General features: G+C 45.9%; 1 protein-coding gene across 1 annotated transcript in view; it reads right to left on the minus strand.

The window, feature by feature from the left end:
* CAPN14 (calpain 14) overlaps positions 1-22658 on the minus strand; it is a 38129-nt gene that overhangs the window by 11279 nt on the left and 4192 nt on the right. Inside the window, 14 exon segments of the mRNA XM_035700592.2 lie at positions 76-112; positions 1060-1265; positions 2643-2651; positions 3151-3314; positions 4235-4398; positions 5476-5550; positions 6756-6841; positions 9034-9099; positions 9681-9855; positions 10340-10388; positions 10391-10475; positions 10612-10730; positions 11538-11607; positions 12862-13137. Of these exon segments, the coding sequence (XP_035556485.2) occupies positions 76-112; positions 1060-1265; positions 2643-2651; positions 3151-3314; positions 4235-4398; positions 5476-5550; positions 6756-6841; positions 9034-9099; positions 9681-9855; positions 10340-10388; positions 10391-10475; positions 10612-10730; positions 11538-11607; positions 12862-13086 (1530 nt within the window). The 5' untranslated portion in view covers positions 13087-13137.

The raw sequence follows: 22658 nt of genomic DNA on the forward strand, positions 1-22658 counted from the left end.
GAATGTGAGGGGAGAAGCCCACCACCCAGGCTTTGGAAACAGTCCCAGCACATGCACTCCCACCTGCCTACGTACCTTAGAGAAGACAGCACTGGTGTGGCAGCCAATTTCACTGAGGGAAAACAAAAGGCAGGATTACTTCTTGGGAGCATTTTGGCCAAAATTCTCCCTTCCTGGGGAACGAGTTCCCTAGCTGATGTGCCATGTGGGCTTGCCCAGCTCTCACACCCTCCCCCCTACTTCTCCTTGGAGTTGACAATCCAGCCACATGGCCCAGCACAAGTGGATCCCCCACATGTCCCGGTGCTGTTGCCCATCTTGATGCCTTTGCTCACACTGAGCCCTGTGCCGGGCCCACCGTTTACCATCCCCACCCACACCGAACTACTCCTACTCATATATATGACTCAGCACTGACAGGCAGTGAGGCTTGAGGTCGAGTCAAACCACCTGGAGCTAAACCATGAAATAAAAAAGAAAGAGAACTGGATTCTAAGCGTCGAAGGGCTGTTGTGTCAAAACAATTATAGGCAGAAGAAGCTGGGCTGGGACATGTGTCTCTTGATTCCGTTGCACACACTTATGGCATCTGAGCCTGCTCATTGATGACAGCCTCCCCTCATGTGAACAACCCCTATGCATCTTCTAGAAGTGAACACCTCCTCAAAGCCACCCCTGTTCCCCCCAGGACCATGAGAGGTTGGCTCAGATGCTCCTCCTTGTTCTGCTAACCCTCTGTGTAGATAAATGCTTGCACTGGACACAGTGTAGCATAAACCACTGCTCATACATCCCTGTCCTTTCTAAGCCTCAAGCTTCTGGAGGGTAGGGGCCAGGCTTGTTCTAGCTTTTTCTCTTGATTGCCTAGCAGGTTGTTTATTTCTTAGTAGAGTGTGGAGGGAAAGGGGAAGGATGCTCTCCATGCAGGAGCTCCCCGCTCTCCTTACCCCTCTCCTGTGTTGGCCACAGAGACCCCATCCTCTGCCATTTCCACCTCCTCCTCCGTACCTCCCCTGGCCCGAGTGGACCCCAATCTCCAGGGGAATCCCGTGCCCTTACTGAAAGATGTGCTTCCTGGAGAAGACTCTCAGGACAAACTCTGACTCCTGGCCAGCCTCGGAGGTGCAGGGCACAATGAGGTACGTCCCTGGCTCCAGATGCAGCTCCCGACTCACTTCTTTCTCTGTGAGAAATGCTTCAGGCCAACTTATGGGGGCATTCTTCCAGAAGAACTCAGGAGGCAGTCTCTTCTGGTCACCATAGTACTGTGGGTGGAGGACGGAAGAGCCCTAGTTAAAATAGCTACATACAGATAAATTGGGCATCCTACATCATCTCAGTGAAGGGAAAGGGAATTGGACAAAAATCTCAGAAGATCTGAATCAGGCTCTGGCTCTGACATTGCCTGGGCATGTATTTTTTGTTTTATCTCATATTCTCTCTCTCTCTCTCTCTTTCATTTTCTTTGTCTCTCTTCTTTCTCCCTCCTTTATTCCCCTCTCTTTCCTTCTTGCTGCCTCTCCTCTTTGCTCTCCCTCAAGGATTGTGGAGGGAGAGGAGGACCATGTACTGGATCTTCACTCCAGTTTATGTACAGATAACAAAGACATTACTCATTCACATAAAAATATTTATATCATAGGCTCCACTCAAGACTAAGGAAACGACATGTATCTTCTGACGACGCATGCTTTCTTTTATCAGACAGTGAGAACTAGAGAACCATCTTGTTGCCATCTTTGCCCTGGCTACTAGGAATCTCAGAACTAAATTTTATAATTAGCCATATTAGCTGTCCTACGTTTAGTGTTCCTGGTAGACTCAACTGCTTACCTTATCCAAATGTGACTTTTTTCTTGCCTTTTATATTTTTAACTGGCTTATAGCTTTGTTCTGTTTACAATTTTACTGTGGGCTGACCCAAATTCTATTTAGAAACATGCATGATATAAATAACTTAAAAAATTTATAGGCTACTTTAGGAGCCCTCACTGTTTCTACAGGAGGAAAAAAAAAACAAAACTGACCCAAGATACCCAATGCAGAAATGGTTTATTTTACAAAAACCCTTTTACTCCATTCAGTCTAATCTGAGAAAATGAAGTTTTCCACTCTTGTTTATGATGGGAAACAAAGTAATAGCTGCCACCTCGCAGAGGCTGAGTTATCTCTAAGCTTCTCAAGTGCTCCCTCTAGGCTGCCACTGCACATGAGATCCACACTTATTCTTGTCCTCTGCTTGTTTCTGTCCCATATTCCCAGTCTTTGTCCCTTGTCCCCAAGGAGGCGGGCTGCATGGTCTCCTCATATCTCATATGCTACAAATCTGTCTTATTATGGGCTTCACATCTCAGGCAAGATGGTGATTTACTGTTCTTCCTATGCTGTGATGGTCTTCAATATCACCGCTAGGTATTTATGCAGGGATTTAATCAATTCTAGAATGTATTGGTTCTACACCAGGCTCAGAGACCTCCCTGTAGAGGCAGAAGGATTTCTCAAGGTCCTTAGGTAAAAAGAATGGCAGGTGCTCATCACTTCAGCACTGTTGCCAGACGTCCCCACAGCCCCTTACATAAGGCTGCTATGGTCAAGCTGACATCACTCCAAAGCAGGGCCAGCTGCTCAAGTGTGACACTTACTTTGCTCAACTGAAAAACAGAAAAAAAAGAAGCATCATTGGGCAGGGAAGGCAACTCTTCCAGAAACACAAACTAACAGAGGCCCACCCAGGGGCTCCCTTCTCTCCCATAAGACTTGCTGTTCTAGTCAGTGACATTTTCATCCATCATCAGGAATTCTGGAAAAGGGTGAGGGAAGGCAACCTTGACTTTTTGGGAGAGGGAAAGAACACAGGTATTGATTGTACAAACTGTGTGCCAGGCACAAAGAGAAGCATTGGTACACAATGTTTTTCTAATCTACCCTTTGCATAAATATCAGTGTCCCCACTTTACAGCAGAAGCTGATGCTCAAGTGTTAACAGGTGACATGCTCTAGATCACATATTCCTAAGAGACAGAGCCATGGTCTGCACCCAGGTCCATGTGTAGACAGAGGCAGATGGTGAAGAAGACAGGGAACAGGAAGGAAGGATGACCAGGGCTAGGAGATGCCCTATGAGGCCATGGGCTGTAGAGGCCCACTTACCCGAAAGAGGTAGAAGCCGATGGCAAGGTGAGGCTTGCAGTTGCGATGCCTATGCCTGGGCTTCTGGAGCAAGGACACCAGCACGTTGCAGGACTTCAGGAACCTTGTGCTCTCCTGAGGGTTCCAGACAGACAGCAGAAACTGCGGGTTCTTCCAGAATGTGTCTGGAGCAGAGCACAGTAAGGTGAGCCAGGCCCCTGCCTCACCTAGCATTGCACCTGCCTAGGGATTCCCACCCAGAGGTCCATCTGCACAGAGTGGGGTCTTCAGCCTCCCTGTATCCCCCTCCCACCCCACCTCTTCCACCCCAATCTCTATGCTCTATAGACACACAGACCAAGAGTTATTCTCATGACTATAGCCTCTTTGCGTAGCACAGTTCCTCTCATAGACTTTGTGCCCCATAAACATTGACTGCCTGAGGAAGCGACTATATTAACTATCTGAGGAGAACATGTCTATGATCCCAGGCAGATTTGCATTTGAACAGAGACCAAGCCTTAGCTTAAGGGCAGCTTCAGCCTTTGGGGGGACCTCTGTTGCAAGAGGGAGAAGCCAGAGCCCAGGGCACCTGGCCCACTGGGATCATACCCCATGGATCTTTCCTTCCAAAGAGATGGCTCAGCATCTCCCTTGTGGGTAAAGGGACACAGTGACCAAATCTCTCTCCTTTGAGAATTCAGACACGTTTGTCTCCTGTAACTGGTGAGCTGGGAATCCTTGATTTTGTTTCACCACCAACCTCCAGGGAAGGAGGGCCTGATACATATGATAAAATTACTATTTTGATCCTGCCTTAAAGGGGTGGTTATTTCAGCAAAGAGATGGCTTTGTCCTAAAACCAAAGATTGAACCCACCCTTCTACAATCCATGGGTGCCAGTGGCCTCTCGGTGCTGAGTAGGACACAACCCAGGGCCAGAGCATGCAGCTAAGTCAGCAAAGTCCCTGAAGCCTCAGCCAGATGCCCTGGGCAGGGCGCAGGCCCCACCACTCTCCACAGTGGCTCTGCCTGCATCTTCACCCTTGCCTGGCAAACCTGCCACTGAAACCCCAAGAGCCCCAGCTCCTGTGCACATGCTTACCTCGGGGCAACTTCATCTGGCCACCAGCTGTGCTTCCCTTCTTCCATTTCCCCTCCCGCGTGGTACATGCCCACTTCTGGCCCACCTCCTGACTCAGCAGGCCTGGGGTCAGCTTACAGATAACCAGAAGCATGAAATGTGTTTGAAAGTCCTTCAGTGTCATCCTGTGGAGAGGAAGGGGGATAACAGTATGATGTCTACTCATCAGGACCAAAGCAGGGGCTGGAACCAAGCAGCCCTAGCAGCCCCGGCCCCATGATCTCACCCTTCTGTACAGCTGAGCTGGCCTTGGACATAGAAGAGCAGAGCTGGCTAGGTCAGTGTGAGGATGCAGCGGGAGAGGTGAGCCATCAAGAAACCACCCTCCAGCCCCAACCTATAGCTGGAAGCAGCCTCCTGCAACATGTGAGTGGGGGGGAAATGTTCTTGTTTCGCTGACCGCAGTGATAAAGCTGAACTGAGACGTTCATAGCTAGCCAATTGAGATATAAATGTTCAATAATAATTGCGTAAGTCAGTTCTCAACTGTTAATTGACAAAAATCTTAGCCCCCTACTCACTAACTTTGTGACCCAAGGCATGCTATCTGAACTGGCTGATGCTCAGTTTGCTTATCTGTAAAGTAGAAGTTAATAGTATTTTCAGGGTTCTTGAGTTCAGTGACCACTTCCAAGGAGAAAGGGGTCACAGTAGTCTAGAAAGAGCACAAAATGGGGGAAGGGAGGCCTATGGGAACAAGGGTGGAAGTTAATAGTAAGAGCAAAAAGTGAAGGAAAAGGGGAGCAGATGGGGCTTGCATAAGACCCAGAAACAGCATCAGCTCAGTGCATCTTCGGGCTTTTCATAAAAGGGGATAAGTGACTTTGCGGGGGTGGGAGTCATGCCATGATGCTCTAAGGTAGCTTATAGTTTATAGTACATTCTTTCCTCATCTCCTTTGTAGGACAGGAAAGACAATACCTTGGGATTGAGTGTACTGGGTGATATAAGAGACAGAACAGAATTCATAGAGAAGGAGGTGGCCACCCTCGCTTTTGCTTTGAGTGTCCACTGAGCACCATGCCAGCTGTCACTACTCTCATCATAGAGACTGTGACTGTTTGCAGGGGCTGTGAACCCCTATCAGGTCTTCTTGATCTCTGCACAAGAGGTGTCTGACATATGTGTGGCTAGTAAATATTTGTAGGCTAGGTGTCCAAATGTAAGCCAGGGCATTTGTCCCAAGTCCCCAAGTCAAATACCAGAATTCTCCATCATCACTTTTTCTCAGCAGTAGAATCTTCTCTTTGGGGCTCAGTAGCTCCCATGTACTTGAGCTGAAAACAGAAAAGGGTGCTTCTGTAGGGAATGAAGGATCATGGAAGACATGGGAGATATACTCCAGTGAATGCTCAATAGTGTATTATTTATCTCATCTTCATGCTGCTTGGCAGACTAATAATCTCACATCATGTCTTCTAAAAATAACATCACATTAACCCAAGCTCTGGGCCAGGCCCCTCACATACTTTATCTCATGTAAGGCTAACAACAAGTTTACTAGGTAGGAATTTCTATTGCCATTTTAGAGATTGGGAAATAGAAGTTAATAGAGATTAAGTCACTTTCCCAAAGTCACAAGGTTATGAAATGTCTGAGCACATTTGAACCTACATCGGTACTACGTATTTTCAGAGCTCATCATTTTGAACTTCTATGTTTGACCACTGAAGGAGTAAGGTTTTCCTACATCACTTTTCCACCATAAATAACTAAAAATGGAACAAAATATTTTTTTAAAACCACTGTTTTCAGACGTTTGACAGCAGATAGCACAGGGTTATGACCCTAAGAGTGGGGGAAACAAATGAGGTGAGCCCTAATGTCGCTCAGACTCCAGCCCGAAACTAAGTCCCTGGAGGGTGACACGGGAATCACATTCTGATCTGGACAGAATGCCCAGGGGTCACAACACAGAGCCAGAGGATGGGGCCAATCCAGATCTGTCTACCTCTGACTCAATGAGACCAAAAGCACACAAAACTGTGCCTGGGAAAGAACATTGGATTAGACTCCAAAGACCTTACGTAATTCATTTACTAAGAATCAGTTTTTACATCAGTAAAATGGGGATGAAACTCCCTACCTTATAAGAGCACTGTTCAGAGGATTAGAGATAATAAATATTCAAAATGCTTGAAGGAAATATGCCAGACTGCACACCAGGGACATCGCAGCACATTTGAAGTCAAGGTAATTTTTAGTTTTAAATAAATAAGGGCAGGAAAAAAATTCAAAGTGCTTAGCACAGTGCTGGCAAGCTCTCAATAAACATTAGCTCAATTATTATAATGAATGAGAAAACCATCTATATGTCATTAAGCGTCTCATAAATGTGAGTGATTGACCTTCACAATCCGAATGCTCTCCCAATTCAGCTGGAGACCAAAGAACACTTTTGAATTTGTGTGCAGATGGCAGCCTCCTTTGCAGGCTTGCCCTGCTCCATCCTTACCCCTGCCAGCCCATCTCCCGTGTTCACCTGTCACTCCAGTCTCCTTTCCATTCCACTTTGCCCCAGGGGTTCCGCAGCTTGACTAGATATTCTGGTCCATGTTTGCAGGTCACCTGCACAAAACGAGAAGCAATTTAGGTGTCTGGGCTGAGTGCCAAATGCAAATGTTGCAGATATCTGGGTGAGATCCTTCCCTGCCAGATGAGACCTTGAAGTGGAAGACCAAAGGCCCTGAGCATGGGGAGAAGAGAAAGTGGCTCTGTCTTTTATGAGCTGCTGAGATCTAGAGCAAGTTCTTTACCTGTCTGGGTCTTTTTCCTCATCTGTAATGCAAGGCTTATAGCCACGTCTGCTATAATGCATTGAATGGTGGCCCCCCAAAGATAGATCTACCCAAAATCTGTCAGTGAGATTTTATCTATTTATCTATTTTTAAAGATTTATTCCAGTGAGAGAGAGAGAGAGAGAACACACAGTAGGGAGGGGCAGAGGGAGAGTAACGAGAAATACAAGCAGATTCCCTGCTGAGTGCAGAGCTCTTCTCGGGTCATGATCCCAGGACCTGGATCATGACTTGAGTTAAAACCAAGCATCAGACATTTAACTGACAGCACCATCCAGGCACCCCAGTGTAATCCTATTTATTAAAAGGGTCTTTGCAGATAAAATAAAATTAAGGAACTTGAGATGCAATCATCCTGGAGGGGCACCTGGATGGCTCAGTTGGTTAAGCATCTGCCTTCAGCTCAGGTCATGATCTCAGGGTCCTGGAATTGAGCCTGGAGTCCAGCTTGCTGCTCTGCGAGGAGCCTGCTTCTCCCTCTCCCTCTGCCGCTCCCACTACTTATGCTCTCTCTCTCTCTCTCAAATAAATAAATAAATAATTAAATAAAATCTTTAAAGAGAAGAAAAGAAATAACCCTGGATTACAGTGGGTCTTAAATCCAGTGACAAGAGAAGGGAAAGGAAAAGGGGAAGACACAGAGGAAGAGGCCATGCAGAGATGGAGGAAGAAATTGGAGCTCCGTTTCCCAAGCTAAGAAATGCAGGGAGCCACCGTAAGCTAGAAGAGGCCAGGACGGATCCCCTTTAGAGCCTGCAAAGTCTTGATTTCAGACTTCTGGCCCCCAGAACTGTGAAAGAATACATTTACATGGTCTCAAGTCCCCCAATTTGTAGTAATTTGTAATGGCAGCTCTAGGACGCTAATATATCCCCTCACAGGCCTGTTGTGAGGATTGGGTTAACAGTCGTGAAGCAGTTGGAACACTGCTTAGGACATCGTAAATGCTAAATTTTGCTATGTTAAATAAATATAAAACAAAATACAGACCTAAACATATCACTCTAAAGATTAATAAAATTGAAGGTTTGTTACGAAATAAGAGGATGGATGAAAAGTTCTTGGCACACACACAGACATGACCAGTGCAGATCCAGGAGGAAGATGATAGGCGGGAGCTAGGTTCAAGAAATTTGAAAGAATAAAAGGGATTTGGAGGATGCGGGGACATCGAAGGCTCTTTAAGATGGAACCTACAGATTTCTCACCCGAATGCTTTTCCTGCAGCTCCCTTCCCCAGAAGCACCCCTCTCCCTTAGATAAATCTCCTGACCTTTCCAGAGCCAGCTCAATGCCACCTCCTCTACAAAGTCTTTCCTGACTTTCCCCAACCCAACCAGTCAAATGTCTTCTCTCCTACCTCTGAGCCCCTAAAGCCTTTCATCTACTCTTTCTTCCCTCCACTTTCTACTTTGCTTCCATACCATTTTTACGTATGGTTTGTCTCCATTCCTAACTGTGACCTCTGTGTAGGCAGGGTCCCTGTCTGACATCTTTCCCTCCATGCTTAGCACAGCTCGGAAGGTGAATAGCCATGGAAGGAACCTGGGAGGCTGATGAAAAGGAGTGTGTGAGAAGAGAAAGAAGCAGGATTGGGGCAGGAAGCCCCAGATATGCAGGTCATCAGTGGCAGCCCAGAGCAAAGGGGGTCTCTAGGAAAGGGCTGTGAGGCCCAGCAGGGCTGGATGGCTGATTGGCAGGGCCGCCCTCAGGCAAGGGGGGCTGGGAGGGTGCCCTGCAGGTGCCCCTGGCTGGACCCCCCCCCCCATATCTCCAGAACACAGGTGCACATGTTCAGGGAACCCACCACCTGCTTTGGTGATAAAACCAAAGATCGTAAAACCCTCCAAGAATGTGCCCCCTAGACTGGGAACAGATAATAATGCTCACTGAAGCCTAGGTGAGAAGCCCAGGGAGAGAGGGGGGAGCCCAAAGGGAAACAGAGAGGCTGGTTCCACCCACCTTTCTGATTCCTGTGAGGGTATAGGCATGACCGCCCACCAGCCCGTTCTCCAGCACCCTCTCCTTCTGTGGAGACAAGAGAGCTCCTCTCAGCCTGCTGCTGCCTACGGCTTCTTTGGGGGTCACGGGGACCTGTGTGGCTGGAGCAAGGGCTTATGCAGAAGGCTGGGACAGACCCACGCTGTGTCCTCACAGTGGCCAAGGCTCTTCAGCACCCATAGTCTCGCTGGAGCCTCTACGTCAGGGGGCCATTCTGCAGTGATTCCTGTCCCATTGTACAGAGGATGGACTCAGAGCAGCTAAACCATCACACAGGGTGCCATGGTGGTCGCTCACAGAGGAAGCACTCACTCCAGGGCTCCCTACTCTATCTAGCTCCCCGTGCTTGGTCGTTACTAAATCAGGCACTAAAGACCAGTTGTGCTAGTAAAGCACTTTGCACCTCATTGATGCTTAGTCACTGTTAGCACCTGTGTCCCCATACCATCTGCATTCTACTGCAGCTTCGCCTGCCCCGAGGGCTCAACTTGGCTGCTCTGGTTTGAACATGAGGACTCTAAAAGCAAGAGCTGGATGGGGGTCTTGGGACTGGTGGGCAAAGGGGATAGAAGCAAGAGAGGACATGCTGCTAGTGTGTCCAGCCGCACCCCTGAGTGGGTCTGGCAGCCAATGAGGGTTCTGCTGCAGGTAGCTCGGGTTAGGATGTCCCAGAGGTTTCCAGAGGCTTCTGCTGGAATGATGGTCATGGTCACTCCTCCAGTGAAGTCCACAAGTGCTTCAGACACCTGTCCACGGTGCAAGTCTTCATAGGAGCCAGAGAGTCTGCCCAGGGAAGGAGTAAACATGGTAGCAGAAGGGAAGGGGAATTTATACTGTAGCCTGGAATGGTCCACATGAGTCTAGTGAACCGCCTCCTTTGCTCTTCTCTGGGCATGTGCCTGCTACCCCTTCCTTCCATCCCAGGGGCAAAGGGGAAAATGTATACCCTGAGTTCCTATTCTTGTTAAAAACCTCAATCCATTAGGGGAAGGCAAAATTCCCAAATGCTTGTTCAGATGGGATAAACCCTACACAAGAGACTCTGGATACACCACTTCCATATTCACTGAGTCATGCCTCAGTGTCTCACATCATAAAATTTACCTATCTCCTCTTGCACTCTCCCAACCTTGATGAGAGGGAGACAGAAAGACAGAGGGAGGAGAAAGGGTGGGAAGGGAAGGGAAGGGAGGGGAGGGAGGGGAGGGGAGAGGAGGGGAGGGAACAGAATGGAATGGAATGGAAAAGACAAAAAGATTTGTCTTACTTAGCATAGGCCTTTTCCAGAAGAGCTCCCCAGAACAAGTTCTTGTAGATGAAGAGACAAAGACCAGCTGGCCAGCTGCATTCACAGGAAGTCGGTCATCTATCACCACAGGAACCCACTTCCCAAAGTGCCAGAACTGGAAGGGGAAGGTACCCACTGGTGAGTGAAGATTGCCATGGAAGATGGTCAGCCCAGGAGGTAAAAACATCACTCTTCTAAGAACCCTCTTTCCTTTGGCTTCCTCCAGGCATGGGCACCAGGAGGTTACTCACCCAGAACCGGAAAATGCCAGCATACTTCTCAGTGAAATTCTGATTCAGGGGTACGACCCGGCTCAGGATGTCCTGGTGCAAAGTCAGAGCTTGCAAAGCAGCCAAGAACCAGCAGTCACCTAAGCCAGAGAGCATAGTGTCTGCGTGGATGTACTTACTGCACATCCAGGCACATTCTACAAGTGTCTGCCGGGATCTATTGAAGACTTATTATGCCTCGTCCCAATTGCTTCCCTCTCTGGGCTTGTAGCCTAGTTTAGTAGAAGGGAAAGATATACTGGGGGGAAAAGACAGTGAGTAAGCAGAAGGTGGGCAGGAGCATTGGCTGGAATCTCAACTTGCCACCAAGAATTGAGCCACATTCCTGGACCACCTTTTAGCTTCCTGAATGCCACATCCTCAGGAACAAACACAACCAAAATCTTCTAAAGTCCTGCCTCCGTAACTGGTTTATGTTCTTCTGGGAAAGCCTCAACACTTCTGGGATCTATTTCCACGTCTGTGAAACAGGTATCACTACATTTGTGCCTTCCCTTGTGGCCAAGGGTTTTTCTATTCCCCTGAAAAGAAAGTTGGGGATGAGGATAGACTTGCTTGAACTCTACCTGGGCATCTAGTGAATTCTGTGCCAAAAAGGACTCATTGTGGGGACTAGAGCAGAATGAGCACATCCTCCCAAGACAACTTAGACCTGTAAACTGGTAATGAGAATTATCCCAGGGCAAGCTTTGGCATTCCCATGCATCCCCAGAAGACCAGCTGTTATGATTTTCCTGGCAAAAGACACAGCACTTCAAGGTGGAGCTCGGGGTGGCCATCTCTCCCACTGGGATCTCTCAATTCCCCCCTTTCCAACCCCACTCTGCCTTGGCTGGGCCTGGTTTGAAGCTGCCAGGCCTGTGTCTCCAAGGGCTGTACAGACTTACCTACCACTCCCTGGCACAGGTCCAGCCTTTTGGCATTAGGAGAATAGAACTGGGGATTGCTGTGCAGCTCCTGTGGGGATAGATAGAACTGTCCTTCTAACCAAGAAGAAGCTCCTTGAGCTACAGTGACCATGGCTTCCCATACCCCAAGACCGCACTTATGGGGACTTAGATTTAGAATATATGTGAAATTGGGGCTATCCCAGAGAGTCTGGCGTACAGATTCAGCCCGTCTCATTTCCCATTGCTTCTGGCAGCCCATGTCAGCCGGAGTCCTGGAGGACTCTGTGTGGATACTGAGTTATAACACTTGTGTCCAAAATGCCTCTCCTTAGAGTTTCTGTTAAAATGGAAGTATGCCTCTTAGGGGATGTTTACATTTTTCCTAGAGATCTTCCCACTCTCCTTATTCTAGTCCTACATCTCCCTCCCATTCCCCCCCCCCCAACATAATGTCATCTTTGCATTTCTGTTTCCATGCTGAGATGTGGGTGAGGCAGCCATAGGAGGTAAAGCAGATAGTCCCTGCTCTTCCCCCTGCATTAAGACCCTCAGGTTCTGCATTGGCACAGCTCACCCAAGGTCAGGTGTGTGATAGACTCTGTGTCAGCGGTTCCCAAATTTTCTGGGAAAAGAAGGATCTTGGAGGCTCTCTAGTTTAGGAGGCCCACTCAGGAATTTTGCACACATAAGGGACTTAGTCTGGGGCCATACACTTTGGTGAGAAGGTTGAACAGGGCCCAGAAGGGCAGGGAATCTGCAGCCCAGGCTGAGGACTCCACTTCATTCCCTAGCCATGTTTGGGAAATCTATTGTGTAAATCAAGTTGGGCGGGGGCTGGATTGCCTTTGAACACATTAAGTTGTCTTTTAAAGAAACTGTCAAAGCACTTTAGAAAGTGAATAGTGTTGTTGTAAGGTGATTAATAACTTCTTAATTTATGTGTTCCGTGGGCCTGATTTGGGATTGGGAGTGAAGATATGTGAGAATGTGCCTCTCTGGCCGGTAACATCGATGGCAGCTCAGGATGCCCTGCCATCTTGAATGAGGCCCAACAGTACTTCAGCTGCTGCTGCCCCCCCCCCCCATTTCTGGGTAGAGGCTGAGGAAGAGCCACATCTCAGGCCCTCTCAGCGCCACCCCTGGTTTTATCCATCTTGAAAATGGGAATGTGGGCACTCGCCCATGCCCCTCATGTGGGGACCAACGTCAGTAAGACATGGCATTTGGAACACCATCTCAAGGAAAGTCTGGGTTGACCTGTGTGTGCGTGTGTGTGTGTGTGTGTGCGAGTGTGTTGTAGGGAAGCACCCTCTTCCCTTACCGGAGGCCTCTTCCACTGCAGGCCTGGCGGCAGCTTCCTCAATAAAGACCCACTGCCCACAGAGTGCAGGCTGGCTGGGAAGCTGTCATCTTCAAAGAGGCGGCCTTCCATCAGGCACACTTCCCTCAGGGCATCGTAGTCCTGCCTGGGGAGCTGTGAGGAGTCCCCCAATGAGTTCTTCCGCCCCAGCTTCCATCTGGCTCGGAAAGGTAGCCACAGAGACATGGCCAAGTGTAGATACAGACCCCAGGGGTCTTCCTGGATGGTCTCTGTTGCCTGGAATGGAGAGCCCACGTTCAGTTTACTCACTGCCTGTTGATAGCATGCCATTCCCCTGGAGAGGAGGAGGAGGAGGAGGAGGAGGAGGAGGAAGAGGATAGAGCGGTGAGGCAGACTGCAGCACCTGGTCTGATTCTCATCCTAGGGATTGAAGGTCTTTGAGCACTTGTTCTGGTGGGGGCTCTGGGCTCCCCCAGCCCAGACCTGAGGAAAAGGAGGGATCTCTCCAGGCTCAGGGCTGGGACCTGGGGCCCTGACTATACCAATGTCACAGGGACATTGCTGCTTGGGGGTGGGGCAGGGAGGAGAGCAACAGGAAGTTGAAGCTCGGGTCATAGGGCTTGAGGGTCCCTGTGTCAGACAAGGAAGGAGCCTCAGCTGCCCCTTCTATCCTGCCTGGCAGGGCCCACCTGCTGTCACCCCCAAGCTCATACATGTCCTTCCTCCTGCTCTAATGTCCTCCTCTGTCTTCCTTGCAAAACCATGTCTCTTGCTTTCCTCCTTCTACATATTCTTCAAATTAACTCCTACCTTAAAGACATTTTTGGTAATGTAAAAAAAAAAAAATCACATACATATTATGGTGAATACTGACAGTTGCCTGGACCTACCCATTCCTTCCTTTGCCTTATTAATAGGATTCTAGTTTTAAACACTTGATTTCCCAGAGCTACTTGCAGGACAGGTTGGCCACCAATATACAGCAGGCCAGTGAGATAAAGGTGGCAGTCTCCCAGGTGGGGCTCTTAGAAAAGCTGTGACTTTCCCAAATTTCCTTTTGACTTCCTCCCATTCCCATTCCTGGAAAGTAGAAGTAACACCTCGAGAGGGACCACTAGGAAAAAGCCACATGCTAGAAGGAGTCTGGATCTTTATGACTTCCTTGAACAAATGGTCCAGCCTTGGTGGCCTGCCTCTAGACTTATTACATGAGAAGGATAAACCATCTGCTTACTTAAGCTTTGGTAATGACCAGACTCTGCAGTGCTCTCCATGTTAGCCAGTGTTATGTGTTTCTATTGCATGCAATCATAGCATTCTCAAGTGATACTCAATAGCCTGTAAAATTTTACATACACTTGTGAGAGATCAATGGATCCTTCTTTGAAGCTTGTCAACAAGCTTCACATTAAGAGTTCTGCCGGCCAAGTGGACTCCACCAAACCCAAAATTTTAGCATATTTTTATATCTCCTACATCTGTTTTTGTGCAGTAATGAGTCATCATATCCAGTGTTTCCCCAAAATTATTTTAGCGGTGGAGTTCCTTCTTCAAGTGAAATCCTACAGAAAACCAAGTGTACAGGCTTAAATTTGCAGGTTGGACCACAGTGCATCTTTGCAAGATTTCTCATTTTATGGTTTGAAAACCACCAATCTTATCTATCCTCTCTCATTTTTCAAGTGTTAAAACCAAAACCCATTCATCCATTGACTCACCAAAAATTTTATTGGGAATTGGTTATTGGCCAGGCTTGAGCTAAGCACCATTCATCAGAGACAGTACCAGCCCTCATGGCTTTTCTAGCTTCATGGGGATCAAGTGATTTTCCCAGTGCTACACAGGGAAATTTCATCAGAGCCCTCTCCTGAACCCAGGGCTCTCACTCTCATAACAGTGCTTGGCACTCAATGCCAACTGCCTCCATTTGCACCAGTACAGTACTTGGGACAGAAAGTATATGCACTAAAAGCAGCCTACAGACAAGTCTATGCCAAGTATGAGTACTCCCTCCATCTGTAGGAGCGATCTGAGGGGCCTCTTCACTTGTCAAGATCTTGTCTATCCTCCAAAGTCCAACTTTATCTCCTCCACCAAGAAATCTCCCTTGTGTGTCTGGTCTTCACAGAGTTCTCCTCATCCAGACTGTCACTGTCTACCACATAGGACACCTTACTGCCTCCTAACTGGTGCTCCTCAAATTATCACTAGTGAAACACCTATATTTTTTATTTTCAGCTTGTCATAGAGTTTAATGAAAATAAATCAATACAAAAATGAAATTTTAAAAAGATATATAAAATATAAGCCCTCCTTTAAAAAAATTTTTTTTTCTGGGATCCCTGGGTGGCGCAGCGGTTTAGCCCTTGCCTTTGGCCCAGGGCGCGATCCTGGAGACCTGGGATCAAATCCCACATCGGGCTCTCTGCTTGGAGCCTGCTTCTCCCTCTGCCTATGTCTCTGCCTCTCTCTCTCTCTCTCTCTCTGTGACTGTCATGAATAAATAAATAAAATCTTTTAAAAAAATAAATAAAATAAATAAAAAAATTTTTTCTGATTCAACAGAAATAAAATTATTTGATCAATTACTATAAACATTTCTAAACACTTACCCTTAGTTTTATTCTTAGCCCATCATGTACTGCTAGTGATCAGTTCATGAAATGGTCTTGTTCTTGGATCCCGTTGTGGGCTTTGCTCTGACTGATTCACACACAGAAACCTCCTCTGCCTAATACCTGTTTTTATCCCCCACAGGATTAACACTGATGGAATGCTGTTTGCCTCACACCCTTACCTCTCTTGGAGGTTAGGGCAGTCCGATTTCTGGCTGTTCTTATTTGTCACAAATGCATGCATACTTCCTGGGGGAAGACCTGGCACTCTCCTAATCTGGGTTACAGGAATCCAAATGCTGTTACTGGGGCTTTGTGTTTTCCCCTGAGTCTCTTCCTGATATGGACTATCACAAACACAAGGCCACAAAGAGGCTAAGTCCTACTTTTTTGTCCCTTCAAACCTGAACAGCAATCCTTCACAGCTTGTGCTGTGATAAGTAACAGTAGGTCCTTTGGCTTCAGAACCAGACCAGCCCCTCCCATGCCCTCCCTCCCAAGGGCTGGGTCACACTCAGATTGCTCTCCATGCCTGAAAACATTGCATCTCATGACAAGTTTTGGTGCCTTGCTGGGGTTCAGAGGACAAAATGCCCATCACAAGATGCTTTCACCCTCCAAATTTCAGAATGAGGCCAAACACATAAATATCTTGTCTTTAAACAATATTCTTAAGGCCCCTTAAGGGGAATCTAGACCCAAATGTGGGGAGTTGGCAGTTCTTATGTGTCTTCTGTAAGTTACAACCTGTGGCTGAAGTTGGCTCATTCTCAGATTGCCACAGCATTCTGCAAAGGGCCAGGGGCATCTTGGTTGTAGTTGGAAATTAATTTTAACTATTATAAGTACATGGTGTTGGAGCAGACCCATAATATCAGACCATGCAAATGAAGAGGGAAAAGCTGACTGAGGCACACGGTATTCGAGTGTGCAGCCTAAAGGCACACTGCCCATGCCTGAGCATCTATTTACTCAGCAAATAGAACCTCCATTTCCCTTTCCTACATTGGCTCTGCTTGCCTTCTCTATAGACATTAGATGCAAGGTGGAGCTCTATGATGGTGAGGGGTGTCCCTGGTGCTCATAATCCAGATGAAGCCTTTTGGTTCTAAATTGCTGATGAACACTGAGGGACATTACCAAGTAAGACACCTGAGTGTTCCATGCCTTGAGTCCCTGCCCTGATATTCGGTTATTTCACATGTGTCCTAAGCACTTACTATGTGTCAGACACTGTACCTATACTAAACACACACACATAAAGGTAGTTTTGGGGATCTGGAAAGGAAACAAAACAAATAAGAACCACATTCTCATTCACAGGTGCTACAGACCTGTAGAATCCTCCTAGGGGATGATTAATTTGCAGAGAACTCTGGCATCCTGCCACTCCCACCAAGCTGTCAGAGGTAAAATTGGAAAAGAAACCTAGGCTTCTTGCACAATGGTCGGTCTGCATGATAAAAAGCATTGGATGGGAAACATGATCAATTCCAGGCTTTTGACAGCTGGAACAAAGGAACAAGACTAACTGTCGGCTCTACCTGATTTATCTTGGGCAGGGATTGTATTTCTTTTGTGTCATAGGCTGTGGTCATGGAGCAATAGATTCGAAATTAGAAAACCCGGGAGGCATCTGGGTTTGCCCCCTCTTACTTGTGTGACCATGGGCAGACCCCTTACCCTCTCTGAGCTGGCTTCCTTACCTGTAAAATGGAGCCAACACATACATACACGTATACTGTGTATACTCTTAGGACTCAAAATAGATGATATAAAGTAGTTTGAAAAAACTTTAGTCTAAAGCAGGAATTGGCAAACCATGGCCCATGGGCCAAATCTGGCCACTGATGGTTTTTGTAAATAAAGTTCATTGAAATATATCTACACTACCTGTTTATGTACTGTCTATGGCTATCTCCACAATATACATTACAACAGCAGAGTCAGGTAGTTGCAACAGACATCATACAGTCAAAAATCCTGAAATATTTACTGGCTGGCCCTTTACAGACACAGTTGTTTAAATCACAGTCTAACTCACATAAACTGATATTGCACAATGCTAGACATGGTGGTAGGCTCCAAACAGGAATTCATAGAATAAAATGTGATTAACTAGGTCCATCATTAAGAACTTATGTTAATGCAACAGAGTTTTATCTCTAATTGATTCACTAATTTTTTATAGACTCAACACTTAGTTACATTTATGTCTCAAAAAGACTTAAAGATGTAGCCTACCATTTCTTTTTGCTAAAGTCTCATCTCTAACTCATTTTTAGATGTGATGACATCAGACATTCCTGGGAAGTTCTCAGGTGGTTTTGTGGGTACTGATTATGAATAGGAAAACCCACATCTCTATGTACAGATCACGACCTGTCTGTAAAAAAGGAAATTGTTCTGCTATGTAGGGGAGCAAACTTTGCCACCCCAAGGTGTGTCTCTTTGGCATGTGGATTACATTAGGCTATTTATTTTTAAGAAACAGAAGATTCAAGAAATTTGTCTTTTTTGGCTCTCTCCTAACTGCCGAAGAGAATTTAGATAGAGGACTTATTTCAGAAAAGGGACCATTACTATAAATAACTACAGGACAATATGAACTATATGCGGTAGAGAGGATGGGACCTAGAAAAGTCTGTTGGTTAAAATTCCTCTCTATCTACCATTGTTGCTTAAGCCCAGCAAACATTTTTCTACTCTTACTCTTTTTCATCTTTGGACAGATTGTCTTCCTTTCCTTTCAAGCCCTAGATCTTTGCATCCTTTTCATTAGTTCTGGATGGCATATAAATATGCTTCAATTGCTGACTACCTGTGGACCTCATATTTTTGGAGCCCTCTTGCTTACATAATTAAGTTTGATTTTCTCCTGTTCATCCGTTTCATGTCAATTTAATTCTTAGACCAGCCAAAAGAAGCTGGAAGGGTAGAGGAAAATTTTTCCTCCCCAACAGCAAAATTAATGGTTTGAAAAGATCATGAAATTTTTTACTATTTAGGTATGTCTAATTTAGATATAGTTTGCCGCAGAAGACCCTAAGCATTCCTTTATTTATTAGGGAAGACATTTGACTTTGAGGAAACAATGAATGTGGCCCAACTATGAGCTATAGAAGATAAGAATGGTATATATTTTTTTCTGGCTTCCCAGAGCTAGGCAATATATATCATGAATAAACAGATGCTTGATAAATGCTTGCTGACAGGTTGACTAAATGAATGAATAAATGGTTCTTTATTTGCAAAATGTAATGAATAATAAAGCCTGCCCTCTCTGTCCCTCCTGATGTGAAGCTGAAATGAAATACAGGATATGAATTTTTTTGTGAGCTGTCAATCATTTGGCTGCTCTTCTCTTGTTCTGGTCACATCCCCAAGAACTGTTTTAGGTTGAGGTTGCTTTCAGGAGCCTCATTAACAGCCTTTCCTTCTAACCCATGTTGGCTTTGGGATTATTTTCCAGGGGAATTATGCAGATTCCAGGGCAAAGCACCCTGGGAAACAAAGCAAAATCAAGATCAGCCTTCGCCTTCAAAAAGAAAAAAGTCTCCAAAGAGAACATATACCTTGGGAGTAGACAAGGGGAGAGGCAGGAAGTGCCCTGTCTTCGCTGGTGATGCTAGGGGTTCCTATGGGCTGGCTTACTGCTTATTTGGAGATGTGAAAATTTTGTGGAGCTCTCTACCCACTCCCAACAGCCCCATCTTTCATCTGACTTCCTGGAACACTGAACAGGCATAAATCTGTGGCTTTGTAGAAGTGCAGACACCCCACATAAAGATAGCTTTCCTTGGGCTTAGGAATATCCACTTAGCCTGTGTGGAAGATGTCACTGTATATGAATCAAAGGCTAGAAGGAACTTGGTGGTCGCCCCAGTCAGCACTCCTGTGTACAGGTGAGACTTCTGAGGATGTCCAATGAGCACTCAGCCTGCTCAGCCTTACGGGAGTGAGCCCCTCATCCAGAATCCCAGTGGGGTCACTCTATTCCCTCAGGCCTGCTTCTGGTTTTATAGCTCCCACCCAGGAAATGGCCAAACCCTAGCCTGTTCTTATTTCTCCATCACCTTCCACACTTTCAATGGATTAACCCTTTCAATTTTTCTCTCTTCTGAACATTTCAAACACATTTGAATAGGAAAGAGTTTTAAAACAGATCTAAATTAGTTCCTCTTTTTTTTTTTTTCAGGAGTATTTATATCTTAAAAGAATCACAGATTTAGTGATACATTACCTGGTCAGAGAGAGGTAGCTTTTCTTCTGACTGGTCCTGCATTTATCTTCTAAGTGGCCATTCCACATCACTCCCTTCAGATCCACACAGCCCATGGCCTCAAACCAAATGGTCAGGCTCTTGGTGTTTGGGCACCTTTCTGTGTAACAGCCTACAGCACACACCTCTTCTCTATCCCAACTTCTCTTTTTATGTGCACACAAATATAAGGTGTTTCTTGCTCTTTCTGCTTCAAATGCATCCACCTTTCAAAGTTCAGCTCAGGTTTCTCTTCCTCCCCAGAGTCCTCTCTGCCCCTCCAGCACATTTGATTCTTCTCCTCACAGCTGAGTCACCCCAATGATGTACCAATGTTTTCACCTTAGAAAAGGTATTCTAAGGGTTTCTGATCTTGCGTGACAGGCAGAGACCATTGTAAAAGGAGCTGCTCAGAAAGAACAGTCCTCAATCTGTTTTGACCTAGCACTTGCTTGCCCATTGTCCAAGTATGTAAACTGGGTAGAAGGATGCTGGGTAAGAGTATCCCCTGCCTCCTGCAAAGGCTCAGTCCTGGACTTGAGGAATGATGGCTTTGCAGCTTAGGTTAGGATTTGCACTCTAGAATGCCAAGCTGTGACGTTAGGAACTAAGACAAAACTCTGGGGAAAGTAAGTTAATCAAAAACATCTTTTAGAAAATGGTTTGGCCATGAATACTAAAGCTAAACATATATACACCCCATGACAACAATCCCTGGGCATTATCCAACAAAAATGGTTAAATTTATGCATCAAAAGACCTATAATAACAGTGCTCATAACAGCATTATTCAAATTAGGTCTGGACTGGGAAACTATCCACATGCTCATGGACATGGATAAATAGTATTGGGCTACATTCACACAACAGAATACTATATGGCACTGAGACTGAACAAATAAGAACTACTTGCTACAATATGGATAGAATTCACAAACACCAGTACTGAGTGAAAAAAATCTAGACACAGAGACCCTATGACAGCGTTTACATAACTTTCAAAAAAAGGAAAACCAATCTATGTGTTAGGAATCAGTTTACTGGTTACCCTTGGAGTGAACACATTTATCACAAAGCCAATTATACCACTAATATATGAGTCTATTCTACTCTTTTCTATTGATTGGTTTGATGGTCAGGAGATTTATAGGGAGATTGAAAAGTGGTAGATTCAAGCTTTATTGAGTGCTTCCCCATGAGCCAAGCATCACCCTTGATGATAGGAGTACAAGATGAGTTAGAATTTCTGCCCACAGGGAAGTTATGGGCCAGTGGCCAGGCTCCCACTCTACAGAAGGCCTTCTTTTCACTGCAAGGTGCTCATTCTGTATAATGGTCAGCACCCACCAGCCTAAGAATCTTCATTCTAAAAGTCAAAGACACCTTCTCATCCTGCCTGGTCAGGGAGAGTCCCCAGGTTGAAAAACCTAGGTCTACTTCACCAGCTCATGGTTAAGATCACTATTCCAGCCCTGAGTTCCTATAGACTATACCTGGCATTTCTGGAGCAATAATGTTTAGCCTATATCCAGATGACCTCCCACCCAAACCATAAAAAAGGATTATGAACTGAGCTGAGAACTGCCAGCCTTCCTCCAGAATCATCCATAGCCCCAGTTAGTGACTTCTCATGTCCAGAGGCCAGCAAATGGCTCCAACCATGGTGATTTCTTCTTTAAATGAGTCCTAGTGCCATACTGATAACTACTACGTGAGAGATGTAGGGGAGGAAAAAGTTCTCTTTGAAGTTTTTAGGGTCCTGGCTGGGTCTAAAAATAAATCTGACAAAAACAGATTAACAAGAGAAAAGCACACAAATTTTATTGAATTTTTACACAAACATGGGAGCCTTTATAAAATGAAGACTTAAAGTGGCCAGAGCTGGAAACTTTCCTATCTTTTAGACAAAGAAAAAATTAATCTGTGAATAATTGACAAGACAAAGAAGTTTGGGCTAGAGGTAGCCCAGCTAGAACTAAGTAGTCCTTATTTTCCTTAACTAAGACAAGAATTTCCTTAATTAAGATAAGAACAAGGAAGATAAGGGTTATTTTCAGTAGGTTTATATGAAGATTCCTCTAGTACCTTTTTCTGGGCCTATAAGAGTATGTCTCCAATAAAAGGAAAATTTACTTCCCGCCTTTAGGCAGAAAAGGGAGAACTTTTCTATGTTTACCACTTCTCAAGTGCCTTCAGTTCAAAATAAGTTTTATATCAAAGAGGCATATTTTGGGGTGACATATTCTGGTCTCCTTCAGGAATTATTTCCCTCTCACAGAATGTAAGCATCATCACTGGTGTCTTCCTCACATCTGCTTTCACAGAAGTCAAACTAGCCTCACTGTCTATTAGCACCCAGAGAACAGCCTGCCTCCCAGAACATCAGAATCCCACAAAAGGTCCCAGACAAGAACCAGCCACCTCCAGATCCCTTCCAAAATCAAGGAGGCTCAGAAAATCCCTGGAATGGTCTGAGCCCTGGGAAATGACAGCACCTAGCGACATCAATTACTCCACAAAATAACCACTGATAACAACCAAAACTGGAGGAACTCCAGAGATCCCCTATGCCCAAAGATCCCCTTATCTTAATAATGAGACTGAGGCCAAAAGGCTGAAGTCTGTCCCTTAAGGTCACGTGTATTAGGGACAGCAAAGTTGAGAACACAATTCAGGTCTTCAGACTCCTGAAGGTCTGGAGTCTTTCCATATACACTCTAACCTACAAAGTTCAAACTAGCAGAAGCAACTACCTCTTTCTCATTGTCTGAACCCAGGCACTCCAGGGGCCCCCAGGGACTCTGGGCTAAACTTGACCCTTGGAGGTCAAGAAATTTACCTGCACTGAAGATCTTGTTCCTTTAAGAAAATGGACAGGCTCTAGTCCCAGTGTAATCAAGCCTGCTGCCTGAGACCAGCCT

The sequence above is a fragment of the Canis lupus genome, chromosome 17 (assembly GCF_003254725.2).
Source record: "Canis lupus dingo isolate Sandy chromosome 17, ASM325472v2, whole genome shotgun sequence".
Taxonomy (NCBI): Eukaryota; Metazoa; Chordata; class Mammalia; order Carnivora; family Canidae; genus Canis; species Canis lupus.